The 18,822-nt window shown below is 40.9% G+C and overlaps 1 protein-coding gene and 2 long non-coding RNA genes across 11 annotated transcripts in view; 2 read left to right on the top strand and 1 right to left on the bottom strand.

Annotated features, from left to right (window-relative positions):
- The window catches only part of LOC148888829 (chloride channel protein 2-like), a 36,301-nt gene extending 20,833 nt beyond the window's left edge, over positions 1-15,468 (bottom strand). Inside the window, exons 1-3 of one of the 3 annotated variants that reach the window (XM_089014623.1) lie at positions 14,995-15,468; positions 4,012-4,162; positions 108-239 (exon numbers count right to left, since the gene is read on the bottom strand). In XM_089014623.1, coding sequence (XP_088870749.1) covers positions 108-239; positions 4,012-4,162; positions 14,995-15,045 — 334 coding nt within the window. In that variant the 5' untranslated portion in view covers positions 15,046-15,468. The remainder of the gene's footprint in view (positions 1-107; positions 240-4,011; positions 4,163-14,994) is intronic. The other 2 variants (XM_089014622.1, XM_089014624.1) reach the window with 2 other exon arrangements.
- LOC148888830 (uncharacterized) lies at positions 106-13,168 on the top strand. Its single transcript, XR_016117257.1, has 4 exons — positions 106-245; positions 862-946; positions 10,057-10,170; positions 13,052-13,168. It is a non-coding gene; the product is annotated as an uncharacterized LOC148888830 (long non-coding RNA).
- The window catches only part of LOC148888827 (uncharacterized), a 28,922-nt gene continuing 24,922 nt past the window's right edge, over positions 14,823-18,822 (top strand). For 2 of the 7 annotated variants that reach the window (XR_016117252.1, XR_016117250.1), the window contains exon 1: positions 14,831-15,046. This is a non-coding gene — a long non-coding RNA (uncharacterized LOC148888827). Of the gene's footprint in view, positions 15,047-18,822 lie in introns of all 7 variants that reach the window. The other 5 variants (XR_016117253.1, XR_016117254.1, XR_016117251.1 and 2 more) reach the window with 5 other exon arrangements.

Below are 18,822 nucleotides of genomic sequence, written 5' to 3'. Positions count from 1 at the left end.
AACTAAGGCCACCGCTAAACGCCGTCGTCACGTATTGGAAAAGAAAAAGTATTCATTGTACTGCATCGGTAAAGCTTTTCACGGACGATCCGTTGAAGGCGTCTCACCCTGAAGGCAGATGGCAATGCAGAAGTCCACCACCCAGCTGACCAGCGCCATGAGGAGTCCCAGCAGGATGAGAAAGATCCAGTCCTCCCCGACCCGAGAGATGAAGAACTTCTGGCAGCGAACAGTGCAAACTAAAGGTAAGACAAGAACAGAGCAATACTTAGGCTTCAAGGACAACCGACACAATTTGATTGTTTTTGTATCAGGCTGATATTTTTAGTCACCAACAAAAATGAGTTGAAATGTCCCAAAAGTGCCACAAAATGAGCTCAAAACTGGGGAGATTCAGAAAGTCCCGCCCCCTTGTTCGTGACGTCACACTATGATAATCCTTCACAAACTGCCTTGCTCCAGAATCAAAACAATGGCTTCAGAGAGTTCACATTCGGAGAAGATGCTTTCTTGTTACTCATCCACTTATGAATATGATTCAAATAGTTCTGAAGAGGAAAGCATACATGTTTGCAATCCATTCAAGAAGTCCTTGCGTATCATTTTGAGGCGTCTGGACTCCAACGTAGCTCCCCGAAAATGCACAAGATGGCGCGCAAGCTCCGTTGGAAATGAACTGATTTGTCTGCTGGGAATTTGTGTCAACTAGTATCAAATAGTAGTCTTGATGCAACACACAACGATTCACCATCGCATTATTTATGTGTTTTTCTTCTAATTTCGCCATCAACACGGATCAACACCAAGTTTTCCGACCAAACAAAGTACCCAAAATGGATGGTGTGTCACTTTCTCGGTCAGGGGCGTTCCCTCCGTGACATCACGTCAGGCATCGTCATCAACTCGAAAACAAGACTTCCTGAATCTTCAGCGCAAGTCTTAAAAGGTAAAATATCGCTATATGCGGTGGAATCTTTGTAAAATACGCTCAGTAGAAGTCATTTGAAGCGATTTTACAAATTATGGACACAACTCGTCCAGAGGCGTCGGTTGTCCTTGAACTGAGCAACCTTGCGAGCAAATAATCCGACTGTTGAAACCTTCCTCTGTGGTCTATGTAAGAAACAAGATTGCAAGAATTTAGAGAAACCTCTGGATGTAAAATTAATAGATTAATACAATTGAAATTGAAAATTAAAAGATTAATAATGAGGGAGCAACCAGGCGGTTTTAATGGGGAGTTGGTAGTTGAAGGGACAATTCTGCGTTTACCAGAGATAATGTCCTGTGCTGGCGCTTCGAGAACATATGGATACCCTAACCCTGGAGGATAGACAAACCAAAGATCTTAGTTATCACAATCAGGTACAGTCTGTGAATTCTCTGATTGCATCAGCCTGACAGACGTCAGTCGTACAGGAGTGGTCCATCGATGAAAAGGTTTCTTCAGCCGTCATCTGGACTTCTTTCAAGGTGTCGGACGTTTCGCTTCTTATCCAAGAAACTTCGTCAGCAAACTAAAGTCTTACTGGTAGTTTAGGCCTTGTATATATCCCTACTGTCCAGACATGGCGGTGCCGGACACTGCTATGATTGGTCTGTCCATGTCTGGACAGTAGGGATATATATATATATATATATATATATATATATATATATATATATATATATATATATATATATATATATATATATATATATATATATATATATATATATATATATATATAGGGCCGAAACTACCAGTAAGACTTTAGTTTGCTGACGAAGTTTCTTGGATAAGACGCGAAATGTCCAACACCTTCAAAGAAGTACAGCTGACGGCTGAAGAAACCTTTTCATCCATCAGCCTGCCATGCATGTTTTTGGGAATGTGGAAGGAAACCGGAGTACCCGAAGAACACCCACGCAGGTCCACGGAGAACATGTAAACTCAAGTAGGCCAGAGTAGCATATCAGATAGCGTAAAAACGTCACTTTTGTCTAACTATCTGCAATAACAATGTTTTCATGGCTAGCTTTTCCTAAATCAATAGCGACTGATCATATAAACCAGGGTTACTGTCGCCAATAAACCGGTAATTGATGAGAGGCTTGGGTGTGTCATCGTAATGATCTCAGCAGGGTCATTGTTTTTTAATTATCGTACAAAAAACAGTTTTTTTTTCTCCTTTGTCTGGAGTAGAAGGAAGCAAGGCGGTAGATGAAGTCTCCAAAAGTGTTGTTTTTCAACATTTGTACCACAGGGAAGACATTTATAAGTTCTTGGGAAAGCGTCTCTACTCTACAGGTTTATTGGAAATAGTGTAAAATCTGCAATAATGTATACAAGAATGCTTGCTTAAATTACAACAAGGACATCCGAAGTCTTCTAAGTGGGAACATGATGTTTCAGCTTGCAACTGGTACAGCCAGTCATCCATTATTCCAGCGACTTCATCTGATCTTTGGGAAGTTGCTAGGGGACACACTGAACTCGTCGCCTACCTCATTTCATTTCAAAACATTCCCACATTTCAATAAGTAATAAGTAATGTCTTTGCTGAATGTGTGTTTGATCGCATCTGGACTGAACTGATTGCCAAATGGTGGAATGTTGGACCCTTATTGATCACTTTTCAGACTGAATTTATTTCTTTATTTATATAGATAGCAGTGTGTGTGCGATCTCGTTTCTGTATGGTTGTGGGGACACAAAACTGTTTACACAACCACGTCCTGGGAACCATTTGACGTATAGGGACCAAAAAAAAAAAAAAAACTGGTGTGTGTGTGTGTGTGCGCGCGTGTGTCTACCCACTGGGATGTCACTGTGCAGACTCCTCACATCTGAGGGATATTTTCTCATGATTGTGCAGATTTAGGTTATATGACAAGTGACATAGAAAGAGTGCTTGAGGGGCATTATTAACAAGGCCGAGTAAAGGGAAGAAAAAAACAAACAAAGAGGAAATGACGATTTAAGATGGAGCAACTGTTGGTCGTTAGGTGCCTGACTCATGGTCTCCATAGCAACATCCGGCGCCGGTCTGAGATTCGGATGACATCACACCTGATGTGAAAACACTTCTTGTGGATAAATGCATATATCCTGAGAATCAATTAAAAGGCAGCAGGGGGCAAAGGGGGGAGAAAAGGAAACCTGTCAAGATGATGTGTGTGTGTGTGTGTGTGTGTGTGTGTGTGTGTGTGTGTGTGTGTGTGTGTGTGTGTGTGTGTGTGTGTGTGTGTGTGTGTGTGTGTGTGTGTGTGTGTGTATCATAAGTTCCCGCATGCACTTCCGGTCAACTATATATATATAATAGCACATAAAAAAAAATAATTCAGAGGCAACGCCACCTCACCCACAATAACACTCAGGCATCATAGTGTAATGGCTCCCCCTGCTGGATAATATGGATTATAAATAAAAGGCATGTGTTTTCTTTATCCTTTTTTAAAACTTTTTTACTACGTCAAAATCAAGGCGGGGAGGGAAAAATCAGCTAGACATTACATTGAATATATAGAAAATCTCTCTCTCTCGCTTTCCCCCCTCACTCCCCCTTTTATTATTAACAACATAACAATTACTGACTTTTTTATTTTGAAAGCGTATCAAAACACTTGGTTTTGATATCATGAAACAAGACAACATTTAAAATTCGACCCTTTCCAGCTGAAATTAATCCAGTGCTTGAATTGTACCTTTTTGTTTGCAGTTGCCTATGTGTAGGTGAACAAAAAAATCTTACCAAATTAGCCCGCAGGCTATCATACGTTAGCACAACTGAGTTAGCGCAATAGTGTTTGCTTGTGTTAGGGACGGACTGTCCCTAAAAGCGCATTCATTCATGTTGACGTGTGCTCGTATTTCTTAATGAGAACCAGTAAGTTTGGGCTTGGGGGGTCATTCACTTTGTTGTGAATCCGCCACAAAAACATTTCCCACATGCCCCCTGCAGTGTCGCCATGTTGACATTATCAACATCAAGGTTTGCAAAGCCTTTAATCCCGAGTCCTCACACTTACTGCGACACTTGGCGCAGCGTCCTTTGTCATATTCCAGTAGGTCGAAGGTTCTGCTTCGCTCGACGACCGACGGCCTGTGCCCGCTTTCCCGCAGTCGAGCGGCTTCTTCCTTAGCGTACACCCCCAGTTCCTGGGTGTAGCGCCCATACATCTGGAAAAAGTCCGAAAAATGTCAATTAGACAATTAGAAAACAAAACATTGGCCTGCGCTTTATCGGCATCCAAGCATGAAAGAACAAAACCCGAACAAATTCGGGAATCACGCTCAAAGTCATATTTTCAATTGGCGAATAAATTCGTGAATGGCAGTGAATGAGTTAAAAAGACAAAAAAACAGCCCAAAAAATTCCAAATCCATTCTTCAGCAATGCAAGAAACAGGAAGTAGCAAGTTGAGCCTCGTGGAACCAAGACCACCCGTCCTTCCTTTATGAGGAAGAAGGGCACAGGTCAAAACAACAAAACCAAGGATGTCCAGACAGGTTAAAGGTCACAGAGTCTGATTTCATTTGTTGAGGTTTGATAAACAGACTTATTTCATGTGTAAACAGCACAAAGGACAACTGACATCATTTTTTTTTTTTTGTTTCCTAACTGACATCAGAAAAATGTTTTATAGCATCTAAAATAGCCAAAACTGATATTTTTAGTAAATGCAAAACACCAATAAAAATGACTTCAAGTGTCCCAAAAGTGCCACAAAATGAGCTCGGAACTGAGCAGATTGAGAAAGTTCCGCCCCCTTGTGTGACGTCACGCCAGAATACTCCTTCACAAACTGCCTTGCTCCAGAATCAAAACAATGGCTTCAGATTGGGAGAAGATGCTTTCTTGTTACTCATCCAGTTATCAATATAATTCAAATAGTTCTGAAGAGGAAAGCATGAATGTTTGCAATCGATTCAAGAAGTCCTTCCGTATCAGTTCCAGCCGTCTGGACTCTGTTGTAGCGCCCAGAAAATGCACAAGATGGCGTTACAAGCTCTGTCGTAAATGGGCTGATTTGTCCGCTGGGAATTTGTGTCAACTAGTATCAAATAGTAGTCTTGTGCAACACACAACGATTCACCATCGCGTTATGTCGTTTTCCTTGTAATTTCGCTGTCAATATGGTGTTTTCAGACGAAAATGCCAAAATGCATTGTGTGTGGCTTTCTCGGTCAGGAGCGTTCCTGACGTGACGTAACGTCAGGCATCGTCACCAACTCGAAAACAAGACTTCCTGAATGTTCAGCGCGAGTCTTAAAAGGTAAAATATAGCTTTAATATGCGGTGGAATCTTTGTCAAATACGCTCAGTAGAAGTCATTTGAAGTGATTTTACAAATCATGGACGCAACTTGTCCGGAGACGTCGGTTGTCCTTTAAGTAAGTTACATATCTGCGATGTATTGTTTTATTTTTAAATGGCCACAAAAGAAAGTGCAAGTGCAGCCCGTTAGTCTCTTTACAACGGCGTTTGCATTTTGTTCTTTTTCGCACCCTTGTATGTGCTTTCTCTGCGATAATTTTACCTAGTTCCTCATCAATTGTGTTTTGTCTAGCTGGGTTGATCTAGTGTACAGATGGCTTGTGCGGGTTATTAGTTGAGCCTGATACTATGGCTTACGAACTTAAGTGGTTCCCAGTGTGTAAGGCGAAAAGTGTGTATCCCAAAAATGAAGTTCCCATAGGAAACCATTAAAATGAGAATAATCCGTTCCCAGGTGCAGTCTACACTCTGCCTTTGAACTTGCAAAGATTTGACAAATTCTGGACCTAACAGTTTGTTAGTCTCTTTACGATGCCGTTTGCGTGTTGTTCTTTTTCGGGTAATATTTATCAAGTCATAGAAAAGTCTTCTCCAACCACATCTGAACTTCATCTGGCATCTCTGCCATGAGATCCCTCTCTCAGCAGGAGAGGAAAACAATCATATCAAAGCACAACAAATTGGATTATTGTGTAGACTCTGAAATCCTCAAGTGAGCCTGATCTCTCTTGGCTTTGTTGATCCAACATGAACATGATGTCCTCCACATTAACCGAACCGTTGCCCTTGAAGCAAGGAGAAGGGAAGGGAAACGTAGCTTTGTTCTTTCACCATCTTGAGGAATGATGCCTTGTAGGTGCTTTCTCTGCCATCATTTTACCTAGTTCCTCATCAATTGTGTTCTGTTTAGCTGGGTTGGTAGCTTTGTACATCAAGTGTATAGATGGCTTGTGCAGGTTATTTGTGCAGCCTGATACCTTGGCTTACGAACTTAAGTGGTTCCCAGACAGTGTGTTTAAGGCGAAACGTGTGTATCCCAAAAATTAATTTCCCATAGGAAACAATTAAAATGAGAATAATCCGTTCCCAGGTCCCCATAAAACATCATTTTCTAATTTTGTAAGCCTTAAAACTACACAAATTATACCATATTTTATGTATAATAAATGTGCTATGGTATTATAATTAATGAAATAAACTGTACTGTATAATAAAGTCGTTTTATTGACCTTTGTGTTGGTCGTTGATGGCTTGATGGAATGGAGTGGCCGCTTTCATCAGCATTAAACACTTGATGAGGAACAAACGTAGCCTTCTTCTTTCACCATCTTGAGGTATGATCCCTTGGAGGTGCTTTCTCTGCCATGATTTTACCTAGTTCCTCGTCAATTGTGTTCTGTTTAGCTGGGTTGATAGTTTTTTTGCATCAAGTGTACAGATGGCTTGTGCGGGTTATTTGTGCATCCTGATTCATATCGATTGGCTGGCTATCTAGCTAGTAATGTATTAGCTATCTAGCTAGCTGTCTAGCTATTAGCTGATTAGCTAGATAGCTAGCTAGCTATCTAACTTGTCTTGTGACTGTAAAGTGACCTTGAGAGTTTTGAAGGGCGCTTGTAAATGAAATGTATTATTATGATCATTATTATTATTATTATTATTAGCTATCTCTTAGCTAGCTAGCATTCTATCTTTTTCAGTTACTTCAGAGTTGAGTGAACGCTGGCGGGTATGGCTGCCGCTGCTCACCCACAGAAAAACTCGTCCTGTGACTATAAAGTGACCTTGTTTTGAGTTTTGAAAGTTTCTTATAAATAAAATGTATTATTATTCTTGTTAATAAAGCTGACTTTGACTTGAAGTAACTTAGGCCTACTTTGGAAACAAGTTGTGAAACCTACCCAGAAAAAAAAAAAAACAAAACATCAACTTATTTAACTGATCAAGATTGCATCATATTTTGGAAACAGATTGAAAACACAAAATCTGCTTGTTATTGAAGCTTGAAAAAGCGAGCAGCGGAGGGATGTAGCATCAATAAAGATTTTTCAATGCCCCCTTTGGGACACCCTGGGAGGCTCATCGGGGAAGTCTTATGTGCTTGTGCCAGACTGCCATGCCAACTTTCAAAGGCCTTACCCGGAAGAGCTGGACAAACGTTTCCAATAAAAGTAGACTGATGAATGACAAAAAAAGGAAGAAGCTTAAGAAGCCACGTGAGGCGCTTGAGCAAAGCAGCAGGAACAACAAATTCAGACGCACCCTGATGCAGTAATCGTCAATAATCGTCATAAGAATAAGAATAATACATTTCATTTCTAAGCGCCTTTCAAAACTCTCAAGGTCACTTTACAGTCACAGGATAAGTTTTTTTTTCTGTTGGTGAGCAGCGGCAGCCAAACGTGCCAGCATTCACTCAACACGGAATAACTCAAATAGATAGAAAGCGAGCTAGATAGCTATTGGGGTGTTTCTGTGTTGTCTAAGCAACAATCTCAGGCAATAAAAGAGGTTGAAAAACTGTTGATTTGGATTAATGAAAAGCAGCTAGCAGGGGACAGTGTGAGTGAGGGTATTATCAGCGAGAAGGCACGGCAACTTCACTCGGATATTATCAAGAGGCAACTACATCAACGACCATCAATCAAAAGACCTTATTATACGGTGCAGTTCATTTCTTTCAATACAATACAATAGCACGTTCATTATACATAGAAGAAGGTATGTTGTGTGTAGTTTTAAGGCTTATTTAGTCGAAAATTATATTTTATGATAACCTGGGAACTGATTATTCTCATTTTAATGACTTCCTATGGGAATTTTTTTAGGGATACACACTTTTCGCCTTACACACTCACGTCTGGGAACCAATTACGTTCGTAAGCCAAGGTCTCGCTGGATTTGTTTCTTGATGTCGATATTGGCGAGTGCTCCAGATCGATACCAGTACGACTACTCAGTAGCAGTGGCGGACCGTCAAGGCCTGCAAAGCCTTCTCTGCTACCCTAAAAATATGTGAATCGTGGACTGATGTAAATTGCGATGACAAAAATAAGTGAAACATAAATAATAAAACAAACGCAAAACAACACAATGCAGTCCCAGCGATCAAAGACGCGAGACGGACGGGGGAGAGACAATTTGCACACAATGACTTCCAGTGTGTCTCGCACGTGCTTGATCAGGATGTGGGACGGCAGCGCCATGGCACTGCCCTACACTGGCCCCAACACACTCTGGAGCCTGGGGACGCGCTATCTGGAAAACGCATCACTCACATCATATCAGACTGCAAAAACACAGCTGCGACAATAACAAGGCCAAAGATGGCGGATAAGAACTTGAAACGGGGGGGTGTCCAAAGCATTAAAAAACACCATTTAAAGGACAACTGACACCATTTTTTTGTTTCCTAACTGACATCAGAAAAACGTTTTAGAGCATCTAAAATACCCAAAAACATGCAGGCTGATATTTTTAGTCAAATGCAAAACACCAAGAAAAATGGATGAAAAGGTTTCTTCAGCGGTCATCTGGACTTCTTTGAAGGTGTCGGACGTTTCGCTTCTTATCCAAGAAGCAAACTAAAGTCTTACTGGTACTTTCGGCCCCATCTATATCCCTACTGTCCAGACGTGGCGGTGCCAGACTCTGCTGTGATTGGTTATGTTGGTTTTTATGGTTATGGTTATTAGTTATGCTGATGAGGTGATACCAGGGCAAATTGGGCAATCAGGCCAGTCGTCAGTCAGGACAATAGAAGCAATCAGTGGAGCCGCAGGGATTAGTCCTCTGCTACTCTCAACCTGAGAGCAGGGACCGATCATAGCAGACAAAGTTTTTCAGACCAAACAAAGTACCCAAAATGCAGTTTATGTCTTCGTAGAAGACGATTGCAAAAGTCAAACCAGGATTCAAAATGGCGGTCCGGTTTGAACACATCATCAGAGGAACCGCCCACCTCGCTGGCATCCGCCAGAAACTCCTTGCAGGACGTCAAATAATCACAATTGCCCCCATCGCCGCCACAGAAAATGCAATTTTAAATAGATGGGTAGTAAGGCCAACGTGACATAACGTCAGGCATCGTCACCAACTCGAAAACAAGACTTCCTGAATATTCTTAAAAGGTAAAATCTAGCTATATGCGGTGGAATCTGTAAAATACGCTCAGTCGAAGTCATTTGAAGTGATTTTACAAATTATGGACGCAACTTGTCCTTTAAGATTTGGCGCTATTTGCACTAATCTGCTTAAGTCTTCCTGTTGCTTGATTTTTTTTCAAAATCTATGAAGATGTACACACATAGCTGGGCAAGATCATATGATTCCAGGAGAAACAGCCTTGAGCAAATAAATAGTATCGCATGAGCTTGACTAATATGTGGCGATAAAAATAGAAAAAAAGCGGCTCTGATGACTGTCTTCTTTGTGTTTAAATTGATGGGATTTTTCACAAGTGTCAAAAAGTAGACACATTTTCCAGCACAAAGTCAGTTGAGGGGGAAAAAATGGCAGCGCTTAAAAATAGGTAGCGAGTCAGACTAAAAAAAACAACACACAAATATACACTATACTGTACATTGTAAACAATATACTCCATGTGAAATCGGGCGTGTTTGGATGAACAAAAACTATCATTTGTGCTTAACTGGCCTTTTCCCATCAAGTGATAGAACGCCTCATTGTCCTGCCTGTTTAGCAGGTGTGCAAAAAAAAGAAAAAATAAATGTGAGAAGCCTCTCATATATCCACAATCTCTCCTTTCTTCTCATCCACTGAGGAACTTTTTTAGGGTGGCGCTTCAAAATGTTTCTCTCGGAATAATGTCGGTCTTTGGATTCAGCCAATCCTCCATCAAGAGACTCCAGTTGATCCAAAATGCTGCTCTTCGACTCGACTGGCACTGGTAAGAGCCAGATTTTTTTTCTCTCCAAAGATTACAGATCACATCCGATTCACGACCAGCTCGATTTACGACCACCTGTACTTATGACGTCCAGACCCTATTTTTTTTTTTTTTTTTTTTTAATTCCATGCCCTGCACCGCAACGCGCTAGCAGGCCGGCAACGGGTACGACAATTTTGGCCAGCCGGCATGTCACACACTCGCACAGCATTCGACCGAGTGATGGCACCAGAGGGGGAGGAGTTTGCGTGTCATTTAGCCTCCGAGTCTCTACATTTTGAACGGATTTCAACTTACGACCATTTTGACTTACGACGGTTTGGTCGGAACGGAACTCGGTCGTAAGTCAGATGTTACCTTATTTGATTTATGTTCCCATATTTAACTCATTCACTCCTAGACAATGTGCAAAAATGTGCAAAATAAATACATATCATGAATCAATGAATAAATATTAAAAAAAGAGTAATGACAGACTAACATGAGTCAAAATTTCCAAAGGCAAGTCAACAATAAATGCCCTTGAGTCACTTGAAGAAAAATGACTCAGCACACGCGTGTGCGCACGTACGCACATACATGCACACACTCACTGTATTAATGATTAATTTTTCATTGTTCTTAGCTACATATTTTCATTTGAGTTGTTTAGTTTCACAGTGCAGAGATCAGGGCTTTTTTTTCTTCAAGTCTGAGTTTAAAATGATCATTAAAGGACAACCGACACCATTTTTTTGTTTCCTAACTGACATCAGAAAAACGTTTTATAACAACTAAAATACTATATTTATATAAACTATATAAATAAAGAAACGATAGATATATAAACTATAAAATAATATTTTTAGTCAAATGCAACACACCAATAAAAATGAATTAGTGTCCCAAAACGACTTCAAAATGACCCAGAAAATGGAGAGTTGCAGAAGGTCCCGCCCCCTTGTCCGTGGCGTCACGCCAGGACGTCTTGCCTTGCTCGAGAATCAAAACAATGGCTTCAAATTTGGAGAATAAGTTACGCATCCAGTTATGAATATGATTCAAATAGTTCTGAAGAGGAAAGCATAAATGTTTGCAATCGATGTTAAAAATCTGTGTCATCTTGAGGCGTCTCGACTCCAATCGTTGAAAATGGGCTGATTTGTCTGCTGGGAATTTGTATCAACTAGTATCAAATAGTAGTCTTGGTGCAACACACAACAATTGCCCTATTTGAACTGATATCACCTCATCAAAATCCTATGTTGCCTAAGCAGGCTATTGTACGAACGATCCAAATTGAACCTCACCCCACCATGTCGGTTGAGTGAAGGATTTATCTGTTTGATGAAAATGGCTTCTTTGACTCCCCTTTCAAAGCATCTGTTCTTTGGCTAAGATTTTAACCTCATTGTCGTCAAATGAGTGGTTGCTAGCTTTTAGGTGCATATGTACGACTATTTATTCGATTGTACCACATTGTCACAACCAACCGGCGAGTGAGAATGCTAACGGCGTAAGCAAGTGGTGTCCAAAGTCCAGCTGATGGGCTATTCGCTGTTATTTTTTTTGTTGTTGTTGTAGTTTTTAGTTCGCTATGAAAATAACTCTGGCGCACAATTAAACCATCCAATTATCCTAGTCTGCAGTGTCCATTTTAGTTTTTTGTAAACAAACAGGAAGTGGGACCGTTTAAGAATGTTGTTACAGTAATGAAGGTTATGATTTTCATCGACAAAACAATCGTCCACTACACATTTGTATTTTTTTTACGCGCTGTTGATATATTATATTAATGATTGACAAGGAAATACGATTCCCAGTCAAATATGATGTCAAAGTGCTTCAAGGCCAGAACGTTTTTTTTTTATCGCATGCTGAACAACATATACGTATCAACAACAAAACCAAGGACGACTGTTGATTTAACTATGACTTAGCTCGCTAGCTATCTAGCTGACTGGCTCACTATCTCGATTGCTATCTATTAGCTATATAGTTATCTAGCTGGCTAGCTATCTAGCTAGCTATCTATCTGCTATCTCGGTGGCTGGCTAGCTATCTCGCTAGCTATCTATTAGCTATCGATGACTGAACGCTGGCGCGTGTGGCTGTCGCTGCTCACCTGCAGAAAAAATATCCTGTGACTGTAAAGTGTCCTTGAGAGTTTTGAAAGGTGCTTATAAATCAAATGTATTATTATTATTATTATTATTATTATTAGCCAGCTAGCTTGCTTTCTATCCTTTCCATCTATTCTTTAACCGTCATTGTCGCTTTTTTTCCCCTCATAGTGTCCGATTTGTAAAATACCAATACGGGATTAGTTTCACACAAATCAAGGGTTGGCCAGTTCATTTCTACAGTCATACCTTGGTTTACGAACTTAATTGGTTCCCAGACAGAGTGTGTAAGGCGAAAAGTGTGTATCCCAAAAATAAACTCCCCATAGGAAACCATTAAAATGAGAATAATCCATTCCCAGGTCCCCATAAAACATAATTTTCTACTTTCTAATTTAGGCCAGTCATCAGTCAGGACAATAGAAGTAATCAGTGGAGCCGCAGGGATTGACCCGACATGCAATACAAAGTCAACTTTCAGTCATCAACAAAATCTCAATACCAAGGTCTCAGTAGGCAGCAATTCTCCCTGTCGAAGTACAGTGGATTCTTTGACTAAACTGCCCACCACAACACATCTACAACTGTCACTTTCATACAAAGAAACAATGTAACTACCACCCACAGGGAGCTGATGTCAGGCCAACAGAGCGCTATCAAGCCCATTTCGACTATCAGAAGCTATTCTGGCAGCAAAGTTATGATGATTATTTGCTATTAATGACATTTCTCGTGTGTCTGTTTGCATCTGTTGCTGCTGCAAAATCACAACTTCCAAGATGTGCAACCCAGAGCTCCTTGAGACACTTGGTGCAAAAAACTATCAACCCAGAGAAACACAACACAATTAATGAGGAACTGGGTAAAATGATCGCAGAGAAAGCACGGCAACTTCACTCGGATATCGTCAAGAGGCAACCTTTATTGATGATTTCAAGGCTAGCCACGGATGGTTCGACAACTTTAAGCGTCGTACAGGGATTCATAGTGTCGATCGTCATGGTGAGGCAGCCAGTTCTGGAGCAAAAAACTGTTCTGGGCGGAGCGTGAGACCCCAACCAGGAAGACGGAGTGAGCGTCCGAGTGCTGAATCAGCAGGTAGCACATTGCGTAATCGCTCTCACACATACACACGGATACACAGATTAAATGACACACACTGTGTGTGTGTGTGTGTTTTTTTTCAAGGGGCTTTCTTTCACCAATGGAAGTTGTTGGTGAAAAAAGGACAGAAAGAAAGAGTGGCCATCAAAGTATCACGATCACAGTGGTGTGTCTTTAGTTAGCTTCTGTTGCTGTCGCCGCCCGCCCCCCCCCAAAAAAAAACACAAAACAAGCTTGACGGAGATTTTGTCAGGAAGAAAAGCTCTCTCGGGGCATTGAAATGCAAGCGCACGCATGCACACAGTGGATTGAACTCAAACCACACACACACCAACCATCATTGTGAGGGACCAATCGCTTTCATTTAACAGCACATGGTGTTAAACATAAGGCCCGGGGGCCAAATCTGGCCTGCCAACTCATTTTATGTGCCTCCAGCGGCCCGCGGGTCAATTGAGTTTGAGACCCCTGCTTCATAGTCACAGACAAGCATAGGTACTATAATAAATAAAATACAATCACAAATAGAATACAATTATAAATAGGAACAAGAGATAAAGCTACACCCAAAAAATGCCATTTTAAATAGGTGGCTTTTGAGATGGCATTTGAAATGTAGCGTACAGGCAAATACTTATCAATACTGTAGCTGTGCAGTCAAATCCAGATGTTTTGCCTTTTTTTGCTTGCTACCTGCATGGTTACTCGAGTTGTGTTTATTATTATACTGAAGACTCGCGTGTCAAATGGAACTGTGGACACAATGGCCAGTGAGAAAGTTCTGCAGCACCATTTTTGTTGTTCTTTTAGCTTCATTTTGCATATTCATTTTCATCAGTAGCGACATGCATGTTGACGCCGGTACCGAACCGCATGCAAGTACTTCATTTTTATTTCGCTTCTTTAAAGGACAACCGACGTCTCCGGACAAGTTGTGTCCATAATTTGTCAAATGGCTTCAAATGACTTCTACTGAGCGTATTTGACAAAGATTCCACCGCATAGAGCGTTATTTTACGTTTTAAGACTCCCGCTGAGTATTCCGGAAGTCTTGTTTTTGAGTTGGTGACGAGTCCTCACTCTACGTCATTGAAGGAACGGGCTGATTAATTCCTTACAGGAGCTTTGTTGCCATTTTCTGCCTTTTTTGGTATGCCTTAAAATGACACGGAATAAATTATTTCATCGATTGCAAACATGTATGCTTTCCTCTTCAGAACTATTTGAATCATATTCATAACTGGGTGACCAGCAAGGCAAGACGTCTTAGGGTGACACCACGAACAAGGGGGCGGGACCTTCTGAAACTGGCCAATTCCTGGTTCATTTTTTTGCAGATTTTGGACACTTGAAGTCATTTTTATTTGACTAAAAATATCATACTGCGTGTTTTGGGTACTTTAGATGCTATAAAACGTTTTTATGATGTCAGTTAGGAAACAAAAAAGTGATGTCGGTTGTCCTTTAAATGAGCTTGAAAACATTTTAATATCGACGGTGACGTCACACGCTGGAGTGGAGGCGAAATTCGGCTTAAGTTGAAAATGTGCGCCGGAAGTGACATTCGCGTGCATGGCAGCCGGACGAGATCAGCGTGAAGGTGAAGGAAGTACCTTACCAGAGTTTGTTCATATTGCAGGGCTCTCTGGTCGTTGCCGTCCCCAGCCATGGTGAGTTGACCTCCGGGTAGCCTCGTGTGAAAGCTCGGCGTTTTTTGGAATGGCAGAAAAAAAGCGGGCGAATGGCGGTGCCGGCAGCGATTAGTGCATTGGAGCGGCTGTCGCTTGTTTTGAGGACTTTGAAAAAAGCGAACTCCAAGTCGGCGATTCCTCTTGATTACAAGCACGTTTCTTCATTTTATAGTCTCAAGTCCCGCGCCGGGGGAAGAGTCACTTGTGAGGCGGACTTTAACTCTTCGAGGTGGCTTTCTTTTTGACACTCCCACTTGCAGCCGAAGCCAAAATACCACAATTCATGCTGCTCGCTTCATTTCTTCTTTTTTGACGAAACAATATGAAAGTTCAATCAATGCGAGCCTGTGCTATGATTATTAATTTAGCATCATTACTAGTTGAAGAGGAATTTGCAACTTTGACACGATCTAGGGATGTGATAATTCATCACGCATTTTCTAATACCATATTAAAGGACAACTGACACCTCGGAGAAGTTGTGTCCATAATTTGTAAAATCACTTCATATGACTTCTACTGGGCGCATTTGACAAAGATTCCAGCGCACATAGCTAGATTTGTACTTTTAAGACTCGCGCTGAATATTCAGGAAGTCTGTTTTTCGAGCTGATGACGATTCCTGACGTGACGTCACGTCTGGAACGCCCCTAACCGAGAAATCGACACACAATGCATTTTGGGTACTTTGTTTGGTCTGAAAACTTCAAAAACACTTCTATCTATTTGAGTTAATTCCGGATTGATTGAACGCTGGCGTGTGTGGCTGCCACTGCTCACCCACAAAAAAACAAATCTTGTGACTGTAAAGAGACCTTGAGAGTTTTGAAAGGCGCTTATAAATCAAATGTATTATTATTTATTAACGGTTGCCCAAATTCATAAAGGCCTGCCGAGAGGAAAGGTTTCGAAGCGTGGCTTTCCATGAGCAAAATAATAATAAACCCCGAGAGACAACCAAGACCAAGACAATCGTTTCTGTCATGGTGCTGAAACCAACTTCATTCTAAAATCTCAAAGGCATGATTTGTTTGACCTCCGTGTCATCGCGAGTGACTGAATGAAGTGTTTGATGTTGTTTTTCCTCGCGATCAAAGAAAAGAAAGAAAGAAAAATATTATAGTAAGTATCCACTCATCGCAATCAACAGGAGTGTCAATGTGCAATTGAAAATATTGGAAATACTGTACACACAAAGTTATTTTCCACTTGGACAAAATGTCTTGTGTGGAGAAGGTTAATGATTGAACAACTCTGCTTTGTGTGAATGTAACACCCTTTGGATAGTATTTCATCCCCGTTATTGAGCTTTGCGCTTTTGAACGTTACACAAACGCTTGCTTTCTCCAAAGCAATCAAGGCAACGTAGTCGAAAATGAGCGTGGAGCATCGTGGAACATTTAGTGACTGTTTCTGCCTCAGAGCTCTACTTCACCTCTGACATTTTTCTGAAAAATTTACTCTGTTGGGTTTATATAGAATTTATATATATATATTTCCCAAAATCAACTATATATATATATATATATATATATATATATATATATATATATATATATATATATATATATATATATATATATAGGTTATTGTGAGTGAGGTGAAGCTGGGAGGCAACAATTTTTTCAAGGAGTATGGCGATGAATGGAAGATGGGCAATTGGACGTATGTTTTGTGTGTGTGTGTGTGTATGTGTGAAAATGTGTATATATATATATATATATATATATATACATATAGAAACAGCAGTGCAACGTTTGGAAAATATTTCTCAATTCTCGAACAAACACAAACATCCAATCTTGTAGCTCGAAATTTCAAAAAGCCATCTGAAAGCCATCTCTTTTATTTTTCTGTACCGCTTGTCCTCATTTGTGTCCTGGCTAAGCGGGAGCCCGTCTCGGCTGAGTGAGGAAGACGCAGGGTCAATTTGAAAAGTTTCCATGACTATTCATGATCAATCCGTTTATCTTCATGATGATCTCGGGGCTAAGTGGAGCCTATGAAAACTGTCTTGCGGCAATGGAAGGGGGACCCATTGAGCTGGTTGGCAGCCAATCATAGTTTTGACCACCCTTGAAAATCAAGCGTTGGCCTACTGAACATTAAAACGGGCTTGTGACTCGTTGTCTGTTAACTTTTTTCTGTATGGATCGTATTGTATTTTGGACAGCCGCCTTCATTTCACGCTCATAGAACTCCAGACCCATATAACTTAGGAATTAACCATTTTTTCCTGATGAAATAAGTGAGTCTAACGCGGTTTTGAATGTTTGTGCAGTCCTAAAACTCAATATTCCTTCAGCCTCGGAATTCAAGTGGCAATGACAAAAACCCTGGCACTGGAGTGGACACATTTTTGCACATCGTCTGGCAGTGAATGAGTTCAGTAACTTTGTAGTACTTGTCTTTCGAAATATGTACTTTTCATCACGGTCATAGGTTCAATGTGAACCAATTACAGTAATACCTTGGCTTACAAACTTAATTGGTTCCCGACTGAGTGTGTAAAGTAAAAAGTGTGTATGCCATTCTCAGGTCCCCATAAAACATAATTTGCTACTTTCTAATTTTCTAAGCCTGAAAACGACACAAAATATACCTTATTTTATGTATAATAAATGTGTTATGGTATTATAATGAAAGAAATAAACTGTACTGTATAATAAAGTCGTTTTATTGACCTTTGTGATGGTCGTTGATGGCTTGATGGAATGGAGCATTAAACACTTGATAAGGAACATAGCCTTCTTCTTTCCCCATCTTGAGGAATGATCCCTTGTAGGTGCTTTCTCTGCCATAATTTTACCTTGTTCCTCATCAATTGTGTTCTGTTTGGCTGGGTTGATAGCTTTTTACATCAAGTGTACGGATGGCTTGTGCGGGTTATTTGTGGAGCTTGATGGGATATTTTAACCTTGCAGTCTACACTCTGCCTTTGAACTATCAAAGTTGAAACGAGTCCAAATTTCACTGTTTTCTATCCATTTTCTCACTCTCTCCCTGTCGTCTGCCTGCCTCTTTAAGGTTTAACGCCCCCCCCCGACTGCTGCGTTGTTGACCAATCATGAGGCTTTAACCGAAGACTGGGGGCAGGGAATAGAGGGCAAAAACAAGTTGGCTGCCATTTTCTTGTTAGGAGAACGGGCTCGTTGGCGAACGACACATCACTCATTGTGGCACCTTCATGTGTATCCCGAAAAATAGTTTGTATGCCAAGGTAAAATTTTCATAAATGTAACGTCGTAAACCGAAAAGTTTGTAAGCCAAGGGGTTCGTAAAGCAAGGTATCACTGTAGTATTTGTCACCATCAGGTTCATACTCAAATAGCCACTTCCAGGTATGTTGACCTCGTGAACAACTTGAGTGTCAACCTTCTTCTATTCTGGCCCACCGCAAACACAATGTTTAGGAATAAACAAACTCTGAGACATGCGGGAGGGAGGAACCCAAAATCCTGTCCGGAAAAGACCTCTCATGTCATGGGCTTGACTTTACAGAGTCACACTCGGGTTGCAGGTGTGATTGTTGAAGGTTGGAAAAGGTGCCTGGTTTAGAATTAATTTGGTGACGGCCGTTTGTCAACACCAATTGTTCCTTACCGGCATATCCTTGACCCCGATGCCATCATGCCGGTTGCATGGGTGGCGTGTCGCGTGCTTTGTCTGTACTTAACGTCCTACCTTACTTTTTGTCTGTTGTGTCATACTGTTATCAAGTGGCCCAGGCCGTTCATCCGCAGTGGAGAAATTGA

This window comes from Hippocampus bargibanti, linkage group LG14 (assembly GCF_051943395.1).
Source record: "Hippocampus bargibanti isolate YZ-2025 linkage group LG14, ASM5194339v1, whole genome shotgun sequence".
Taxonomy (NCBI): domain Eukaryota; kingdom Metazoa; phylum Chordata; class Actinopteri; order Syngnathiformes; family Syngnathidae; genus Hippocampus; species Hippocampus bargibanti.
The sequence above is the reverse complement of the archived record's forward strand: the minus strand, read 5'-3'. Positions and strand labels throughout refer to the sequence as shown.